This window comes from Pseudopipra pipra, chromosome 2, assembly GCF_036250125.1.
Source record: "Pseudopipra pipra isolate bDixPip1 chromosome 2, bDixPip1.hap1, whole genome shotgun sequence".
NCBI lineage: Eukaryota > Metazoa > Chordata > Aves > Passeriformes > Pipridae > Pseudopipra > Pseudopipra pipra.
Genome location: NC_087550.1, coordinates 5,713,002 through 5,733,589, shown reverse-complemented (window position 1 = coordinate 5,733,589; position 20,588 = coordinate 5,713,002). Strand labels below are relative to the sequence as shown.

The 20,588-nt window shown below is 39.7% G+C and overlaps 1 protein-coding gene across 6 annotated transcripts in view; it reads left to right on the top strand.

The window, feature by feature from the left end:
* Positions 1 to 938: 938 nt before the first annotated feature.
* Positions 939 to 20,588, top strand: part of EPHA6 (EPH receptor A6) — a 446,467-nt gene continuing 426,817 nt past the window's right edge. For all 6 annotated transcript variants that reach the window (XR_010427681.1, XM_064643664.1, XM_064643659.1 and 3 more), the window contains exon 1: positions 939 to 1,045. Coding sequence is in view for 5 of the 6 variants with exons in the window: in XM_064643664.1 (XP_064499734.1) it covers positions 940 to 1,045 (106 nt within the window). In the remaining variant the exon portion in view is untranslated. The remainder of the gene's footprint in view (positions 1,046 to 20,588) is intronic.

Genomic DNA, 20,588 nt, shown 5'->3' with positions numbered 1-20,588 from the left:
CGCTCCCCTCGGGCGGGCGGGCGGGCGAGGAGGGGCGGCCACTCCTTCGCTCTCCATCCCTCCCTCCATCCCTCCCTCTCCCGCTGCCCCAGCTGGCTGGCGGGGCTCGGTGCCGGAGCGCCCCCGGCGCGGGGCCGCGCTGGCTCCCGGCGGACCCGGCCCCCGCCGCGCTGGGCGCAGCGGGGCGGCCCCGCGGCCGCGCCGGAGGAGGAGGAGAGGAGGGGAAAACAACGAGAGCGCTCCCGCGGGCGGCAGCGGAGCGGCGGCACCAAAAAACTGCGGCACGCAAATCAGGAGGGAGCAGCGAGCATCACACCAGAGCCGCCCGGTTTCTGATTGCTCCGCGGCAGGAGCGGGGAGAGACACACACACACTGAGAGAGCGGGTCGAGTGGAGGAGACGGGGGGACAGCGGCGGGAGAAGGTTTCGGCGATGCCGCCCTGCAAGTTTTGCTTGATGCGTTCGGGAGAGTGAAGGAGGTTCGCCGGCACTTCTCGCCCTCCTGCCCCGGGAGCTCGGCGGGGCGGGGGCGAGGCACTCCAAGCCTGAGAAGCTGAAGCCCCTCGGCGCTGCCTCCGGCCGGGGATGCGGGGCACCGTGCGGCGCGGCCGGGGGAGGAGGCTGCTCCCGCCGACGAGGCTGCTGAGGCTGCCAGGGGCGCTCCTGCGGGGCTGAAGGTGCCACCGGGCAGAACCGTGGGAGGGAGCGGGGCGCGACCTCCGAGTCCTCGCCGCCACCGCCTCGAAGTTGCCGGAGCTCTCCCGGTTCCCAGGGCGGCTGCCGTGCTCCGGGACCCCGCCGGTGGATGCTCCCGCCCCGGCCCGGGCAGCCCCCGGTGGCATCGCGGGCAGTGCGGGCAGCGCATCCCGCGTCCCCCCTGCGCCGGCCTGAAGGAGGACGGGCAGCCCCCGCGGGCCGAGGGCGCGGGGAGCACCAGCCATGGGGTGTTGTGAGATGAAGGGATTATTGCTCTGGAGAGTCGGCCTTTTCCTCCCCCTGGTGACAGCGCGCCCCGCCACCGCCGGGCACGTCGCCAGCAACCACGGTAAGTGAGGACGGCCGAGGGGAGAGTGCGGGTCCGGGATCCCCGCAACTTTGCGGCGGGGTGCGGGGATGGAGGGAGTGGATCCCCCTCTGCTCGGTGCCCATCCTCACCCGGCCCCTGATGGGGGCACAGGGAGGCGGGACACGGCGCCGCCCGGAGACCACCGCTCCCTGCCGCCTGTGCCCCGCACAAGTTGGGTGTTTGGGGACAGCGGGGCTCTGCTGCCCATCCCGCCCCGCCAGGGCGCGGTGCTGTCCCCGCTCAGCGGGATAACGCCCCGGAGCTCCCCACAGTCTGCCCGGTCATCGCCGGCCGCCTTGGTTTGGGAGGAGCAGCATGTCACTCGAAGTTGCCTCCCGGTGTGACGGAGCGGTAGCATCCTTTCACTTGAAATGTGGTTTTAAGGTTTACCCTAGAAAGGTTTACCTTAGAAAGCTCTACCTTGCCCAACGCAGAGCACCTCCAGCATGGGTTTGGGAGAGCTCACCGAGCGTTAAGGGAAATCGCTGCTTGTCCGAGAACTGCCCAAAGGCGTCTGACTGTCCTTAACACTCAATTTGTGCGTGCTACGGTCTGATTGTCCGGAAAAAAATGCCGTTTAAAATCTCTGTAAGAGATGCGTGCTCATCAGGTCTTGCCGAAGACGGTGTTTTAATTCGTGTTGTAAGGTGTGGGTGTAAGAAAAATGCCTCCGAATTAAGAAGGGAATCATTCTGTTTGTAAAAATGAAAATGCATAGCACACTCAGAGGATATAAAATATGATTTGGAAGGACTGAAGAAGCCCGGACCTGATTGTGAAACATGTTACATATTATCAAACACCTGGTAGAACAGAGTATTTCCTTAACTGCTTGGTTTTTGTACATCTCTCTATTTAAGTTATAGAGGATACACCTATTCCTAAATTGAGAGTCTTACGTACTTTTAATATTATTTTTGTACAGTTTTGCTTTTTTGAGGTTTTAGTGTGATACGACTGAAATGTGGGAATTGAAGAGTGTTGAATGAAGCAACTGAATGTTGCTTCTGCCACAAATTATTTTACCTGCTGTACTGAAAGGAGTACTGAAAATGGTTGTGGTGGAAATGATGGTGAGAGAAAACAAACTGGGCTTAGCCATGGAGTGCTATCAAATATATGGTTCATGTATTTTCACATTTTTGTTCTACAGTCTATTTTCAGGGTCCATTTTATCCACCTGAGTAACAGTGAAAACAGAGAATAAAATACCTAGAAAGGAGGAAAGTACGATAGTATGGCCACAAATACCCTGTGCCATCAGCGTGAGTTATGGCAGGGACATTCCAAGTTACTATTATTCCTTTACATCTTCTATGCTGAATGTGATGAATAATTCCAGTTTATAATAGTATAGGATAGAGTCATATCAATGCTATATTAGATTTTGCCCTTTCCCATGGCTTAGGAGACATCAGACTCTCACAGTAATACAACACAGTTTTCCTTTTATGTCACAGACATTAGTACATTCCCATATCTGCTACATTACCACAAGGCCTGACAAGACACACGAATGCAGTTTGAAAAATAATCTATTCAAGACATATGCATCAAAGGCAAAGAATTTTTAGCAAGTTAGGCTAGGTTTTAAACTAGTATTTGATGTTCTAGGATTAAATTTTAATTAGTGTTTTAAAAGGAAAGTGAAAAATGGGGAAAATAGTTGCCAAAACAATTTAGCCCGGAGAAAAGTCTGCCAAGGATGAAGTGGGTTTTTGATGTTGACATAACTTTCCCCGACAAGTTCTGCACAGAGTACTGGGGAGTTATCTGACTTCTGAATAACTTCCCTTTCTTGCTTCAAAACTTCAAATAAAAGGAGCAACCTCTTATCTTTGGTATGGTCGTAGTACCATACAAGTCAAACAATAAGTTTAAATCAAAAAAACCCAGATGAACTGAAAACTGACTGAATTAATACAGGTGCTTTAATGTGCACAACCCCACCTGATTAATAAAATTCTAGCATGAAGAGTCTCCTTTTAATGATGACTTTCTCTAAATCCAGGAATTGAATGAAAGAATACTACAATAAAAAAGTTGCCTCATTGTTGAAGCACTTCAATATGCAAGTTTAAAATGCTATTTACTAACATTTGGAATCTCGTCTGTAGAGGATTTTTTTAACTCTTGTGAGGAAATATAATCTTTTAAATTTTCATAAAGTTATATTTTCATCATGCGCCTCTTGGAAACATGTTTGCAATAATTGCTGTTGGGTTTTCACTAGTAATTATAATATTGATATATTAACTTGGTTTTACTACCTAGTATATTTGGTCTTCTATTTTGTATTTAGAAACATATCAGCATTGACAATAAATTACAAAGGAATGGTTTGTTTGGGTTTCTTGATTGTTTGTGGGGAAAGGATGGAAGTGCAATAGGTTTATTAATCTGACTTGGTAAACAGACAGCCCTTCCACTTCACTCTTACTGGTTTATTTCCTGTTATTAAAGAGGGATTTTCAAAAAATTAATATAATCCCATTTTATAAATTGGTATTATAACTATGTTGAGATTAATCTTTCTGTTTTCATCAAACAGAAAGAAATATATACTTTGTTTTGTATAGTTCCAAGGCTCTTAGGTTGCCTTTCTTCACCCAGTAAATCAATGTGGGGTGTCTTACAGTATCTGTAACAAGGCAGACACAAACAATACTATTGACAGGAAAGCAAACTTAGTCATTCATCTTAATGGAGTGGTAAATTCAAAAACAAATTATGACCATGCCAAGGGCAAGTTTTTACTGCTAAGAAAAACCCTGCAGGTGTTCTGTGTAACAAAACTGCCTGAAATAGAAGGCTCAATTAGTGGAGTTAGTTGAGTGCTTGCATGTCCGGGTCAAATTTCCAGGAGTTGTCCGTGACATCCAGTATGAACAAGTTGCATTACTAGGCAAGGTTTCTGCCTGTGTTGTAGCTTTGCTCTTTGATTGAAGAACACAATGAATTGGGCAATTGCTCTAAAACCTAAATTTACAGATAATAGCCTCTGTAGACCCGTACAGTTCTTTGTGCAGGACATGTAGGAGGTTTTCCGATAAAGGTCACGTCGGGTGACAGCTCGATGGTACTCTGTGCTGCCTGTGCACACTTATATGTTTCTACTTATACAAACCAGAAGGAATTTTTGCACCATGGCTTCTTTCAGGTTCCATCTGCCATTATGCATCACCACACAATTAATTTCTGAAGTAAACTATAGAATTTGCAGAGTTTATAACACGTTATGTCTGTCAATGAACTGTAAAAGGAAGCTGTTGCTTTTTCAGTTACCAGGTACTGTTGCATCTTGTCAGGTTATGCAAGTTTGGTCTCTTTACTTGTACCTCTAAAAGGCATCTGCATTCATTCTCTTCTTCTTACAAAAATGTGGAGGAAAGAAATAATGTCATCAAGTGTCACTTCTCAAATTCACATAGCCTTCATTTTCACAACTACACTTGATGTAAATTGGACAGCTCAAAGTAAAGTTATTTGATTCTGGTATTAAAATATCAGACAGATTACTAATGACCTTAAGTCATTCAGCAGTTGAAAGGAGTTGGCTTATTTTTATTCACATATTTTTTTTTTTAGAAGTGCAATCCCCCACAGATAAGTGCTCTTTCTGAATACAGCTCTCAGAATTTTTCTGTAGGAACAAGGAGACCAAGGACTAAGTGTTTGGAGTGACTGAACTTTTCTCTGAATGAAACTGATGTTTTTCTGCTAGAGGATATCTCTCATTTTGAGGACTTAAAGCACTGTAAAGAAGGCTGTGCTGCTGCCCGTATTGTGTTCATCTTGCTGTTCAGTTGTCCAGCTAATATTTTTTGTAAATAACCTTGCAGAAAAATTAGCAAATTAAATAAACAAACCTTTTAGATGTCCCACATCATTATAGACTTGAGTACTGGTGAAGACTTTGGAAGCTCTGCAGTTGTAGACATGCATGAAGTGACCTGTAATCAAAAGCCTTGATTTGTGTGCCATGAGATGAATAGATTTAAGATTCGTGCTTCTTGATATATTCCTGGTGTTGTGCTTGGCAGTACTGAGTGCTGTTTGGGTATTTTGCTAATTGGACAAATGAGAATGATTGGCATGGAAATATTAAATATTAAAAAAAATGCATAGCTTAAGCAGATATAATTTAAAACCAAATCAATACAGTAGTTTTTCATGTAATTTGCAGGTGTGGAAACACCACAGAGGAACTGAAGGGTTTCCTAAAGTCTACAACTTGGCCTTGTTGAGAAACGAGGCAAGTAAAAATTTATGCTAAATATCTTAAGGTTTGGTACAGAATGACCATTCTTATCCTTCTACAAATTTAACTCCTTGGTCAGATAGCACTTTTTTTTTTTTTTCAAATGGTTTACAAAGGAAAAAGAGGGAAGGAAAGAACATGTAGTAAATTCAGTTTTTCTTAGGAAAATCTCCTCTTTGTTTCCAGATATATGTTTTTAGATCTGAACTCTACTTAAGGGTTTGTTTAGGATATCTGAGGTTGGACTTTTCACTTGAGAATTTACAAAAGTCTAAAAATTCAGTAAATTTTTTGTCAGTGAGACAAAGAGCAAGTCTATATCCATTTTTTGGCTACTTTTTTAAATTAAAAGTAACAGCTTTAAAATCTCCTTTAACTGATTAGAGATAGTTAGAAAATTATAAATATGTGCAATAGGAGAAGCATTTTATTGTTATTATATCGAAATACAACATAGCTATGTTAGGATATATTCTTGTTCCAGCCGTGCATATTTCCATTAGGATCCCTGGATTTCTCTACCTTGGCATTGGCACAAAGAAGAGACTGACCTTTTGCTTGATAAGCCTGTTAACATCTAACCTCTGTGACAGAGAGAATGGTAAATAGTATGGGAACAGACAAGTAGGTAAATAAATTATTTGCCCAAAATCTATCCTGACCTCTGGGAACCACATTATCATGCAGAAGAGGCCAACAAAAAACTATCTATTGCAAACAAGTACATCTTCAGAAGCTGGTTTTGAACCTGCAAATGATATGTCAAGGTGCTGGAACTGAGAATTACTACTGAAAAGATTTCTCTTACCTGATAAAAACATGAAACTCTGTGCAGCATTTCTTTCTGGACCTTACAAAAGCAGGAGAAATTTAAGTGCTGTTATCTTTAGCTGATTCATTTCCATTCTAATCCCCTTAGTTAGTCTTCCAGACTAACACTTATTCCAGCTCTCCTTATACAAGTTCCAGGGATGCTTCCATTATCAATCTTGCACCACCCTTTGTGTAGGTAGGCTACTGATCATTCCCACATCTAAGAACAAGTCTGTTCAAAATAGTCATTAAAGAGAAGTCACTTCAATTAATTTGGCAGCCATTTGTAGTCTGAGTACTAATTTTACTGTGTTACAGCACAAAGCTTAGAGGCCAATCTTGGCTTTAAATCAACTGCCTGTTGTATACGGATGTCTGAAGCTGGCTAATCCATTTTATCAAAAACACCCAAAGCAAACCAAAACTGTCCCAACAAAATTAAAAACAAAACCCCTCAATATTTTCCTAGTCTGTAGGAAAGTTTTGCTGATTCAATTGTCTCACCCACGCAACATAATATTTCTTTCTGTTAGCATTTCTATCACTTATTGTCTTGGATATCTGTGTTTGGACTAAATCCTGTCATCCTATAAAAAAATAAAATGTGCTGAATGGATTGCTAATAGTGTTAATTATTAATTAGAGATGAATTTTAATAAATGAAGGTATTTTTATAATGTTGTAGATACTTTTATAGATAATAAACAACCACTGGCCAAACAATGCATGGATGGTTTTCTCCCCTTCAGTTTATGATACTGTACAAGTAGTTCTCTGCTCTTTAAACAATTATTTCAACCTTTAAGCGAGCAGTCTCTACTACTTTCTTTAATTAATCTATTCCCATTCTAAACATATAAAACTTCGATAATTATTTCATGCTTTTAAAGAAAGTAGGGGTATTTTGATCTTTAAATTAAGACTAGATTAAAAAATTGCTCTAAGATTATTGACTGACATCTCTTTTGAGAGCTCAGTAGACTTAGTTTTTTTAAATTCAAAAACATTTATTGTATGAGGAGATTATATCTAGATTGAAAATAAAGTTTGCTTTCTGTATAATAATCTGAAGATTTAAAATCTGTTTTGTCTCTAGGTAGAAACAGAAGTTCTTGGTTTGTGTTTAGGTAGATTTCTAAGAAGCCGATAGATTTTTTTTCCTCTTGAGAGGTGGTATTACTTGTTCTGAGTTGACTGAGTTCCAGACACTCCTTGAAGGTGTCTGGTGTTTGCTGACAGGTTCTCCAAAAGAGCAGTATCCAGTTAAGTACCCGGTGTTTGAGGGTTAACTGCACAGCAGCTCCTGAGAGGTCAGTGGAGCTCTGTGGGACAGGATAAGCAATACCTGTGTGAGAAGCACATACGTAAGCAAAGCAGAGTGAACATTTTAATATACATTTTAATATGTTAACTGCTTTGGTAATGCAGCATTCCTTCATGCCAATGTGGTTTTGAAATTACACAGATTTTAGCTTAGAATAAAGTCAGTGCTGTGTCACTCCTGTACAAAAGGAAAGGTGGGCAGGAGGCACCATCCATACCAAAGCACTGTGGAGGAACGTACAGAAGGAGGACACAGTTAAAAGGTGTATTTACTGGGAGCTCTCCTGTCTCAATCCATTTAATGGTTTCTGCACCTAGAACAAAAGGGGAAAAGTCACATATAGCAAACAGCATCACTGATGCATGTAATGAGTGATTTGTTTTGGCTGGGGACCCTTGGTTAGAGAGCACTTGCTGCTGTAATTTGTATTCTCTGACTGCTGGTTGCTTCTTAGCTTAAAATAAAGGAATAAAAGAATGAGTTAGAAAGCATTCCATAAAATAACGCATTGGCATTTTAATCTTGCTACAAGTGATTATCTTTCTGAATTTCCGCAGGCTAGTTTTCTCTTTGGGTTCCAGCTGCTGATTTAAAATCAAATTCTATCAAAAAAAAATCTACTAAAACTTAGAATTGTTCAATTACATTTTGGACATCTTAAAAAAAATAAATCGAGGGAGATCTTGCCATTTTTTCCCTTAGTGCTTCCAGTATTTGTGGCTCAAAATTGATTTCATCAAAAGCATTTGGATGAAGGATTCATATTTCAAAATATGGTTTGAATCCAGGAATTTCTGCTAAACTAAATGGGGCCATATAAAAATGCAAAGTCCTTCACACTCTGTTATGTGTGGCCACTGAAGACCTTTGAAAAGGAAGGTGAGGGAAATGTGAAACCTTTGTCTCTGTTAGATTGCCTTTATTTGTATTGCAGAGTTTGCTAAACACTTACATGCCAGAATGATACAGTAGAAACACCCACTTAGAGGGTTATTTTAGATTTAATCATTTAGTTTAGTGGATTTTATTTCTTAGAGGGACATTTAACTTAGGTAAATATGAATACTGTTAGTATTTAGGAATGAAGAAATATGATGGGAGAGCTGTGGCAAACAGGAGCTTCTCAACCAAACTCTCTTTCAGATGCAGTGGAAACCCTAACTCTATTTCTGCTGAGACAACAGTAAGAATATTTACCCTCTGATTTTGGTATATGATAAAAAAGTCATTAAATTGCATATTTCCAGACGCAGAATTTCAGAAAGGATTTCCATTAGTGGCTCCTCTTGATGCAGCTGAATATAATGATATTATCACAAACTCCATTTCTCTATAGACTACCTAAAGGGCATCTCATCTAGTGCAGAGAATGGATGGTGGTGGTTGGAAGGAATCCAGAACTTCTTGGGGCTGTTGTTTAATACCTGGCTCTGTGCAAACATTAGACTGCACACACAGTTATTTTTTTCGCTGTTGAATCTCTTCAGAAGTACTATTTTGCTCAATATTCTTTGAGTAAGCCTTGTGTGTCTTTACAGCCACTGTTCTGAGGAGAAGAGCTAAAGGTCAATGCTTTTGGTTTAGGTGGACAGGTTGTGACACCCAGTGCATGTTCCAAGGAATTAGGTTTTTTGTGCTCAGAGGTGGGTGGCAAGGGTAGATACAGCACCTTGGTTTTCAGTGTAGTCTTCAGTGAAACTCAGGGTTCTTTCTTTTTCCTGTGCATAACCATGTTGTTCTCTGCCAGAAACATTGTCTTCCTATTTTAAAAATTCATAATACATCAAAACTCAGTTTGTAAAAATGTTGACTGCAGATGAAGTGGATTTGTACCACACAAATGAAAGAAAGCCTTTTTTGCCGTTTTGTGTACCTGGTCTCTAAACAGCCTCCCTGAAGCCAAAGCCTCAACCTCCCAGCAGAAACCTTGGCCAGTTGGTCCCGGGAGCTGTTTTATTCCCACTGCCATGAGAACCAGCTATCTTTGATGTAGCTTGTGAGCCATTGGGACTTCAGTTCTGGTAGTCCCTGACTTCTAAGAGTGGGATTTGCTAATCCCAACAGTGTGAAAATGTAGGTAATATGAACTTTCCTTTCCTACTGCAGATTTTATATTTTAAAAAGTTCATTTTTTTCTTTCCCTCTTCACATATCATTCACATAGGGTGCTTTATTTAGATTCAGAGTGTAAGCCTCCACTAAATCATCTGAATTCCTTAACACAGGAGAGATGCCATCTTCCATGGGGTAAGCATTAGATGGTAATGAAGGCATGCACCTTGCCAGGAGATTACGTTAAGCAGCAGTGGAATTTTGAAACTTGCATTTGAAACAGGATCATTTTCAGGTAACACACCAGATTTGTCCTCTCTACCTTAAGAGCCATAAGGATTGTGATCTCCCAATCTGTGGCTCTGTCACTTCATTTGGCCTGGCCTTTCTTTCCTCTTTTTACTTTTCTTAACCTTACTCTTCTACTAGCTGTTTTCTGTCCATCAGTGCCCACAATTTCCTTTTTATTTCTGTTTTTCACAGCTCTGTTCCTCATTTTGTTGCATTTGATTTTTGGATGTTTATCTTCCTTGTCCTTTCACTCTCTGAGTGCTGAATGAGATGAGACAATGGAGATGGAAGCCTTCTGTACTTGTTGACTTGGAAGGAACAAGATAAAATGAAAGGACTATCTTGTGCAAATTGATACACAGAGTCTGTTAAGGGTGGAATGCTCTAAGTTTTGGCAGTGCAAAAGTTTCCAATTGCTGTAGAGAACATGTTGTGCAACTTGGGTAAATGTAAGCTTGTAGCAGAAGACATCAGCAAATGTCTGTCAAAATGCTTCAGATCACAGAAATGCTGGTCTTTAAGATGCAAAACACATTTTCCCTTCTCTCACTCTTGGAAATGTTTGAATTTTTTGTAGAAGTCCACTTCAAACATAGGGTTTGAAAGAGAATATTTTAGTTTGAAAAATGTTGGAAAAGCAAAAAACTATGTTATAATTTCACAGTTAAGCAACAACAGCCACAACCATAGAGGAGGTCACATAACCATAATGGAGGTCACTTGTAGCTACTTGCCCATTTTATTTCTTTCTCATGGCATACCTGTTGTTGCCACAATACATTAGAAGTTCCACTAATGTTTAGCCTATTCACTTTACTACTAATAATTTTCCTTACGAATTTTGTGTTAAGTAGTTTTGATTTTAAGTAATGTACTGAGGCCTTAGCATTAGTGGATTTCCACTATATTAGAGCAAATTAGGAAATTATTTTTAATAGCTATAGTCCAATAGATGTATTTTATACTTGAGAGATGTGCCTGGAGAAATAAAAGCTGATGGATATTTGTGTCACACATGGATATTTTGCAAACAAAAAAGAAGATCAATAATAGATTAGGCTTGATTAGATGTTGACATTTAGAGCTGCACATGGCTTATGTTAAATCTAGTGACAACAGGCAGTCTTCTCCTGTTTTGCATTTGTACCTCCATTCTTGGTTCAGCTGGATCATGGAACATCCATTGCAAAGCTTAATGGACACATTACCATACAGCTTGTTGGATGGTTCAGGTTTCAGCCTGGAGGGCTGAATGTTTTATAATCCAGTTTGCCTTATGCGGAATATCAGTTGTTTAATTTTTTTTTTCTATGAAATTCTGAATTGCTTGAGTGTTTAGATGAGTCCAGAATAATTGAAGGACTAATTTTACACCCTGCCTTCCACCATACACTTGTTTAACTCCACTGCAATTTAAGCATAGTTGCACCTGACTTGCTTTCTTTTTAAGGGAGAAAAGTGAGAATTATGGTCTTTAGTTACTTCCTTTCCATTTAATAAATATATCAAAAAGTGATCCTAACAGAAAGTATTGCTTCATCTTGGTATGTAGGTTTTGCCAACAACATCTAGCTGTTTATTCTTATTTCATTTTTCCTCCTGGTCAGTTTTTAATACACAGTTTTCCCTCCCTCAGCAGGATTACCAAATTGATCTTTTCACCCAATTGCCCTTTGCAAAAACATAAGCTTTTCCCAGTCCATGATTAAAAGCGACTGAAAAGTCCCAAGAGGTTTGTTAATGTTGTGTTTCTACCTTTCAATTCCAACCAATACTGTTTTCTTTTACAAACAGTAGTTTGATAGTTGGTGGGAGCTGCAGGACGAGCTCAGGGGGCAAGAGGCCCTGAACTGCTGATCCTTTGCATAAATCAAAGGGCACCTGTGGCATGGCCAGGTGGGCACTGGGACTGTGAGGGGATAAAAGCCATGGGGCTCCCTGGTTCAGCTTCCTTGCTCTGAGGCACGACCTTGAGCTGTTACCGTGCTATGAATAAATGGCTTTATGGAAGGAGACATCTGAGACTCTGCTAAGGGAAAACCAGGATCAAACTGGTGAGGAAACCTGGTCTGACTGTGATTGGGTCATGCAGGGAGTCAAACAGGGCACCCGCCGGGTCACTGGAGCCACCGCTGGGAAGGACTTTGGTCTCAGTCATGAAGGTCTCTGGCATTGGGAATATAAATGGTCAGTTTGGGAAGTTTCCTTAACATTAGTTAATAACACTACAGCTTTTGAGTTTTGAGAAAAATCACTAAATCACGGCGTGGTTGCACTGGTATAGATCCTGCTCTGGTGTTTGCTTTCTCTCCCTGGCTGTCAGTCTTGTTTCCGTGTTATTTGAATAAAAGTACAATGTGACCCTTTGAGGAAAAAAGTAATTCTGAGAACTCTGCTGAGGTGTCTGGCCTGAGTATCTTCACTTGTACACATACCTCAGAACAGGAATTTTCAATGTGTTGTTACGTTAGTGTTTTATAGCCTGTGCAGCTTTCCCTACCAATTCCCAGTGTCGTTAGTAACCATGTATGTCAGTATGGCTGGAATCAGATTATGTCATTTATGTAAAGCACTTACCCTAGGAAATTGGAAGGTTCCAGTAATTCACTTGACATTCCAGAAGTAGGAGTGAATTTAAAAATCCCCAAATAGCCAGATATTTTCACTGCACAAGGATAATGTACTGTATGCCCATTTACAAACAAGGATGGCTGAAGTGAGTCATCTGGAACTGCACTCCGCTGTGCAAATAAAACTGAGGATACACTGTAATTTCAAGGTGCAGTGTTTGGTTTATATAAAAGGAATGGGTAGAATTGGAGTTGCTGCGTCACAGAAGTCAGGTCCAAGCACCAGACATTTCCCAGGCCATGCTGATGTTGTGGAGTGTGCATGATACCAGTGTCAACATGTGGCAAAGCTGGGAATGCAAGAGAAAAACAGCAGAGCAGAACTGTCTGTTTGGGTTTATTGCTGTTAAGCAGAAGCTTGTTCGTTCTTTTCCTCTTTCTACTGTAGAAATCTTACCTTTGAAACAGTAAAATTTGGATAAAATGAATATTGGGGTTTGGTGAGGTGTTCTGATGTGTTGTGTAAGGAGAAACCTCTTTGCAGGTGACAGGTTTGTGTGTCTTGCTCAGATTCCTGGAGGAAAACCAATTGCCACCATCTGGGCAGACAAGAATTTTCTGCCTCTCCAGGACAGATGAGACTGCAAAAACCATTTGTGGTTTGAGATTTTTTTCTTTGCTGTAGCATGTAATAAAATTACGAGGTTCATAAGGACTGTATCTTAAAAAAAGAAGTCCTGCTGTGGACAGGTTCTTCATAATACTCTTCACTTAAACATCTGCTTAGTTAATGGTCTTCTTTTTTTATAGTGTGTGTAGGAAAGTTAGTGAGCTGATGTTCAATTGCGCAAAGAGTGCTTGAAGAGCTGTTAAATCTGTTGCACTATGTATTTTATCTTTTAATTGTGATTATGGGTGCTTGAGTCTCTGACATAAGTGATTCTTTTCTGGTATCTGGTGTTCTTATGTCCAGACGAGGTGGGATTGCACCAAATTCAGTGAATAAATGACCTGGTTATTTGAGCTGCCAAGCAGTAGCTCAGGTTGACTTCACAGTTATTCAGCATGCACAGAAAAAATTACTTGGAATGTTTGGGGCCTTTGTTGTATAATAATGTGTTAAAAGATTTTTGATCTGCTTTAAACTAAGAGAAAACTAGGGAAAGAAATTAATAAATAGTCTTGATATGAAATTCTTTATGAATAAAGGAAAATTCTTGCTAGTGAGCTTCATGGAGGTAGTATTTTTGAGCAGACAAACATTTATGCAGCTGTAAGGAACACCAGTATGACTTTCATTACGGTAAAGTGATAAAATTTATTACTAAAAAAATAGCACTGAGCTATCCTTTTTTTCAGATATTGATGTGAAAAAGTAGGGTTTTGATAAGGAAGGGGAGAAGAAAATAGGAAGAAGGAAGAGAAAATAAAAAAATCTGGTTCTCCTGACTTTCTCACATGAATATTCTAATTTGCAAAATTTTGGGTTTAATCTGGTGCTAAAAAAGTATTTATTCAGTAATATGTCATCTCTAGTAATAAGCATAGAGATTTGTAGACTCCAAGCAGATTCTACTGCTTTTTTAAAAGTCCATAATTTAACAAATATAAAAAATAAATTCATTCCGACGTAGAGTGGGAAAGAAATGTTATCAACTCGAGTCCATTGATTCTATTTTTATTGCTCCAAACCGCTACAGTTCATAAAATGCAGTTTTACAGGCTATTAGTCCATAATGTGGATTATGTCCTTTGGAGAGTTATGTTAAAGATAAATGCAGTAGTTCAGAGAGATCTATATTGAAATTCTGGGAAGAGGGTTAAGAATTATTTGAGTTCTTTTTACTATGATCCAAAAGCAAATGGTTTGGAGGGGAGAGGTCACCACCAGCTTCCAAGATGGGAAATGAAATTAGCAGTGAAAGAGTCAGTTCATCATTCAGCAAGTGGCTTAATTTCCTTGGAGGTGAGGAAAATATGTTTCTGTAGTATTACTGGCATTGAAAGTGGTTTTTAATTGTTCTTGAGAGAAAGAATAGTATCTGCATTTTAGTGGTACCTGCCAAGAGTGTTTACGCTGCATTGAGGGGCTCTGTTGACTGTAACTGTAACATAGGATGGGGAAAGAGCCTTGTTACCACAATCAAATGCCTATGATGCTGTATAAAAAGTGATTAATTCTCATCCTAAATCTAGTTAAGCCATATTCCCTCATTGGATGGTTGTTCTGAACTCCACTGCTATGAAATTCAAATGCATTTATGGACTGCATAAATGAATGTTGCTCACTCATTTATGCTTGTGCTGGTGTTGTCCCAAAGCTTAAGAACATGTTTCCATTCTCATTTTTTTCTTCTTCTCACTATTGTAGGAGGAGTCATATCTCTTTTTTGGGGTTTTGTTGTGTGGTTTTCATCTTTCATTCAAGAAATTCCTGATCACTGTGACAGTTACAGTTGCCTTTGCTTGTTCTTCATCCTGTTTAATTCACTTTCTCTTGAACAAAGGTGGCCAGAACCCTGTAGAGCTTTGCTGGTGAGATTTTACTGGTACTTTGTGCAACAGTAGTGCTTTTATTAGAAATACTGGCCACTTTCTGTGATGGCATTTGTCTCCTTCATTCCCATGTTGTTCCAATGATCCTTGGTTGGCTTATCATGAGTTAATACATGGACATCTTATCTTCTGTCTGCTGCCAGACTGCATAAAAGAAATTACTCCTGGCTTTCATTGGATTGTCTGATGTTTTATATTTAATGTCCTTCCTTATTATCCCAGATATGAAGGATCATTCCTTCTCTCCTCACAGCCCCCCACATACTGTTTCAACCTTTAGTTGAGATGGCAATGCCTCCCCACTTTTCCATGAAAAAAACTCTCATTAGGACAAGCCTATTTTGGCCAAGAACATTACTTAAATAATAAATAAGATAGTCTCATGACTTATCCTTGAGTTGCACAGTTAAATACTGCCTGTCTCAAAAGCACGCCTTTTATGAACTTGCTCACCTCTTTTGCTCCCTGTATAAAGTGGCTTAAAACTCTTTTATAACTTGTTTTAGTTTCCTAACCCAGTTTTGTTTCTGACATTTATACAATGAAATGTACATTATAAGCTAGAATGTTCACTACCAATACGGTATTGCCACACAAATAAGCATTTAATGATATCTTAATAAGAAAATACAAATAATATCTGTGGATTCAAAACACTTTTCTGTTTGTATCATTCTTAAATAAGGCTGAAAGAAGCACTGCTTTCTTGAAGTCAAATTGAATGAAATTATCCTCAAATTCAGCTGTAATTTTACCTTAATGCATTATTATTCAGATGTCAGCTTTTTCTTCCATAATTTGATTCTGCTTGGCTATTAGGACTGCTCAGTGCTTACTGTGTTTTATTGCTCTTAGATGAAATAAATTAAGCTGTATAGCAATATAAAAGATAATATTCATTGTTATAAATTTGGCATTTACATGAATGAAACATCCTAAATTCCCCCTTCATCTGTTTTAAATTAAGTATGAGATTTAAATCACTTGATCTGATTGAGAGCAAGCACTGGAAATGAAGAGACTGTGGACAATCAAAAAAGCACACTGAGATTCTGATCAAGGCATTCATTATTGTTGGTGGGAAACAGTGTTAAACAGTAATTGATTGCATTCTGGAGAGGGTAGAGAAACCTGCCATGAGAGAGTATTATATTCATTGTCTGGGAATGATTTTGAACAGGTGGCAAAGCATGAGTAGTAAGTAATTCAAATTGCTCAAGTATGGTGGTGTAGTAAACGAGGCTTTACATCAATGTGTTCAATTTTAGATACTATCTCCTTTTATAGTTGCTTTTTTAAGCAGGGAGGTACTTGTATACTTAATTTTAACCATAAAATATTTCCTTTTAACATTGACTTTCTTTATCTCACTCCTTATTTAACTCTCATTATAACCTCATTAATCCTTTTTATAGGGAAAGGAAAAAAAGATGTGCAATTAAAAAAAAAATATGTTTGGCCTGAAACTCCTCATAGACTCAACAGTCTTAATTTAATGTATGTTATCAAGGATATTGTTTAGTGCAGAATAACTCTGTCATTAATGAAAATGAAACCTTACTTCTTGCAGACAGACTTCTATCATTCAGCCTGACAGGAGAGAGGAAGACAGCTTCACTTGCTATAGTTTTAGTATGTCTTGTAAATGACTGCATTTTGAAAGATCATGATTTGGAATTTTAGACAAATGAGTTACTGATGATATATTTTGGATTCTAGATACAATTGTGGTGACAAGTTGTTCTCATGGAAGCAAATATGTGCCAAACCTGTTAGCTGCCTTTGCTTTCTAACTTGTGCATCATTCCTGATGTACAAAGAGTAATAACGTCTCTTTTTCACAGAGTCAGTGTTCGTGGTGTTCCTGTACAGCCCCTAAATACATTATCATTCTCAGTACCTATCCTGACTGTGTAGTATTCTCCAATCCATGTTTTCCTACAGCTCCAGTTCTGTCTTCTGTTGGGAATTCTTTGCTTTTCAACATAACATCTCTCTTCCTCTGTCTCTCCATCTGTCTTCCCCCTTTTCTTCCTCTCTCCTCTTTCTCTCTGGTGTGATGTTCCCACCCTAAGGGGAAGGGAGCACCCAAGATCCATAAATCCTTTTGGTCAAAAGAAACAGCAGGAGTCAGAGAGTACCCAAAAATTCAGTTTTATCAGTAAATTCAACACTTGGCATGGATATTGGTATGTCAGTCTCTGACCTACTCCATAAGAACATGGCAGTAGGTTTTGGATAAGGGGTAAGGGGGAAAGGAAAACAGAAAGAAAGAAATGAATTAGAGGAAGGGAGGGAGGAAGGAAGGAAGAAATGAAGGAAAAAAGTTCTTTGGCCTCTACTCCTATCTCCATAAGATTGTATTTCCTTTTAGCCTCATCAATTCACATTATACTCTTGAAAATTCATTGTCTGACTGCTCTGGTTCACCCACTGAATCCGTTCTCTGCTCTGCAGGCTCTGTCAGTCTGTTGGTCCTTCACCAAACTGCTGTCCTTCTTTAAAGTGCTGTTCCCAAAGCATTCCACTTTCATTGGGTTTTCATTTGACTGTCAAATGCACTCATTCAGTCTTCAGGTAAAAACCTCTCCTTAACCAGCTGAGCTTTGGGCTTAGGGCTTGTTGATCTCAGTGACTCCTGGCCTTTCCACAGAATAACTGATTTGCTGCCCTTCCAGGGGAGTACTTCCTTCTTGCAAACAGCAAAGTAGCATCTTCTACAGGTAACACTGTGCTCTATTTCTCCAGCTTTACTTCCAAATCCTTTATAGTCCCAACAAGACTCTATAGTCTCAAAAAGACTGACTCTGCAGTTAGAGAACCTACCCCTTAAAATCAGGGAAGAACCATTTTTAGGCAAGGCAAAGCCATTGAATTATCTGCCATGTAAAACTTGCATGAGACATGCAGTGAAGTAAATCTGGGAGTGGGTGATTAGCCAGTTCTTCTCCCATCTGTCTTGTTTGTGACATTTAGGGCAGCTGGTCCCACAGAGACGCTCCAGCAAACCAGCCTACTGACTCCAAGGGCTCCTGTTCCACAGGAGGAGCGGGGAGATGAGGAAGCTGGGTTAGGGCTCTGCCCTTACCCATACAACAAGCAGGCATGTACCCATGCTATAGCAGATTCCTTTTAAATGAAACTAGAATAGAAAATCAAGCAGTTTTGGAAGGCTTCATTAGCAGAATTTAGGTCACTCCGCAACCCAGTTTTCTCTGTGCTTTAATTACATCTGGTAAAATGCTCAATGAAAGGTGAAAAGAAAAGATTTCTATGGAATTGTGTATGTTGGGGCTTTAAAAGGAGTCAGCTGTATGAACTACAGAATTTGCTAAAGGAGGAGCATAAAATGCATTCTTCATTTGCTTTTCAAAGTACTTGTGTATGACAGTCTTTCTTGGCAACAAGAACAGGGGCAATAGTAATTTTTCAGGCTTGGTCCTTGTTGTGTTGGTAAAACATATTTCACACTAGATCATAGATGTATGTACTGAATACAGAGATATGTAGATAGATGTAAACCTCATGAAAGTCAACAAGGCCAAGTGCAGGGTCAGGGCAGTCCTCAACCTCAGTATAGACTGGGGGACAAGGGTAGATTTAGACTGAATATAAGGAAGAAATTCCTTAGCGTGAGGGTGCTGAGGCATGGGAAAAGGTTGCCCAGAGAAGATGTGGATGCCCCATCCCTGGAAGTGTTTATGGCCAGGTTGGATGGGATCCTGAGCAACCCGGTCTAGTGAAAGATGTCCCTGCCCATGGATTAGATAATCTATAGAGGGCCCCTCTAACCCGAACTATTCTGTAATTCTGTGATATACTGGAAAGCCTTCCCACACAAATGGAGCATTTTCATTATGTTGTAGTCTTCAGATAGGAGGGAAGAATAATTTTTTTAATTACTGCCTATTTTTCCTTTAATAGAGTAATTAATCTCCACAGTCGTGGTGCTATTTGTCCCCTTCTTGTGTTTGCTGTGCTCAGAGGTTTCAGGCAGAAAAAAAGTTTTGAAGAAAAATGGTATAAAGCACATTTTAATTCAAACATTTCCTTTGTAGCAGTCATTCAGATCTAAAGGTTCCTGTGTCCTACAGTAACAGTGTGCATGGATTATTATATTGTCTATATTTGGCACTGCCTTCCAAGTCCCTGGGCAGTGCTCCAAGGATCCTCAGTGACATTCCTCTTGCATCACTGGGTTGTGTAACAGGTACTTAAGTCTTAAGTAGCCCTTGGAAGTGGTGCTTTGAAGTAAGTCAGGGAGTGCTGCTGTCTTTCCAGGAGCTGTCTTTACTGATGCAATGCTGTACCTGCCACATCAGTGTTCATTCAGGTCAGTTAAAGTCTCACAAATACCATGACAACCTCTTATTACCAAGAAGACTCTTTTCAGTCATATCAGGAGTGACTGTTTTTACTTTCCACAGTTTTAGCAGCAAGGTTTTTTTGCTGTTTAATTATTTTAGAAAATGCTGTTAAGTTCCAAAGTTTTTCTTTCTTCTGTTGATGTTTAAAGAGCTGTGGCCTAGGAAGAGAGGATATTCAAAAATGTTCCCTGCAGCATATCCAAGTCACCCCTTGCACTACACAAAATTTGAAAAAAATTCTAAAGTGATATGGAATAGCAGCCTTTTTTAGTTTCACTTCTTAATATGAAATCAGAAAAAATAGGTTTTCTCCAATTAGATTAGTATATAGAACCAAAAGAAAGAAGAGGGTAACTGTGGTTTTGATCATGAGACCAGTTACTCAGCAGATCAGGCGTAATAGTTTACTGTGTCAATGATGGCATTCTCAGATCTATTTTATGATCTTCAATTATCTTTAAAATTTAAATCTTCCTGAATGTGCATTAGAAGTATACCTTTCAGAGCTCAAACTCTGTGTATAGTAGAGGTGAGTACTCCATGCTGTCCAATATTTTTAAAGCAATTCGTTCTTTGGTTACATAGTCAAAACTTATCTCCTGACAAGTAAGTGACAAGATATTTATTGGTTGATAATGTTAAAATATTGCAAACCTGATTAATTAGTAAAAACAATTATCTTAATGTAGGTAAAAAGACCAAGATTTTCAAAGCCACTTATTATTAGCATGTACTTTAGGTTGACAGCCTGACCTAGCACCTGTAAAATGTTCATGCTCTGAAAACTTGGTGCTTGACACCATAAATTATAAATGAAGAGCTAGTGGAAAAGTGACAGACAGACTCAGTGAAAGAGAGAATTACAAAGCTCAAAAATATTAAACTGACTGGCTGCGTGGATATTTAATCAAAGGAGATAAGAAGCATTTTAGCACCATGAATATAAACCTTGCATGTCTCTGCGAATATTTGTCAGGAGTGTAACAACTCTGCCTTCTAATAAGTTGCATTTATTTTGGTATATTTTTGAGGTTCTGCATTAAAAAAAAAAAAAAAAAAAGAAAGAAAAAAGAAAGCATGCAATATAGCCAAATGTTAACCTCATGTTTTCTGAGTTGCCTTTGTGTTCCGTCCTGGAAGTTTTTTTTTCATATGACTTCTGCTAAAGTCTTTTTCTGTACATCATGATGGGCACTTTCAGACTACAGCAGTAAGGCTGACTATATTAAATATTTTACTTCTCAGGCAGATAACTTATTAAGCAAATGAGATACCATTTCAAGAACCA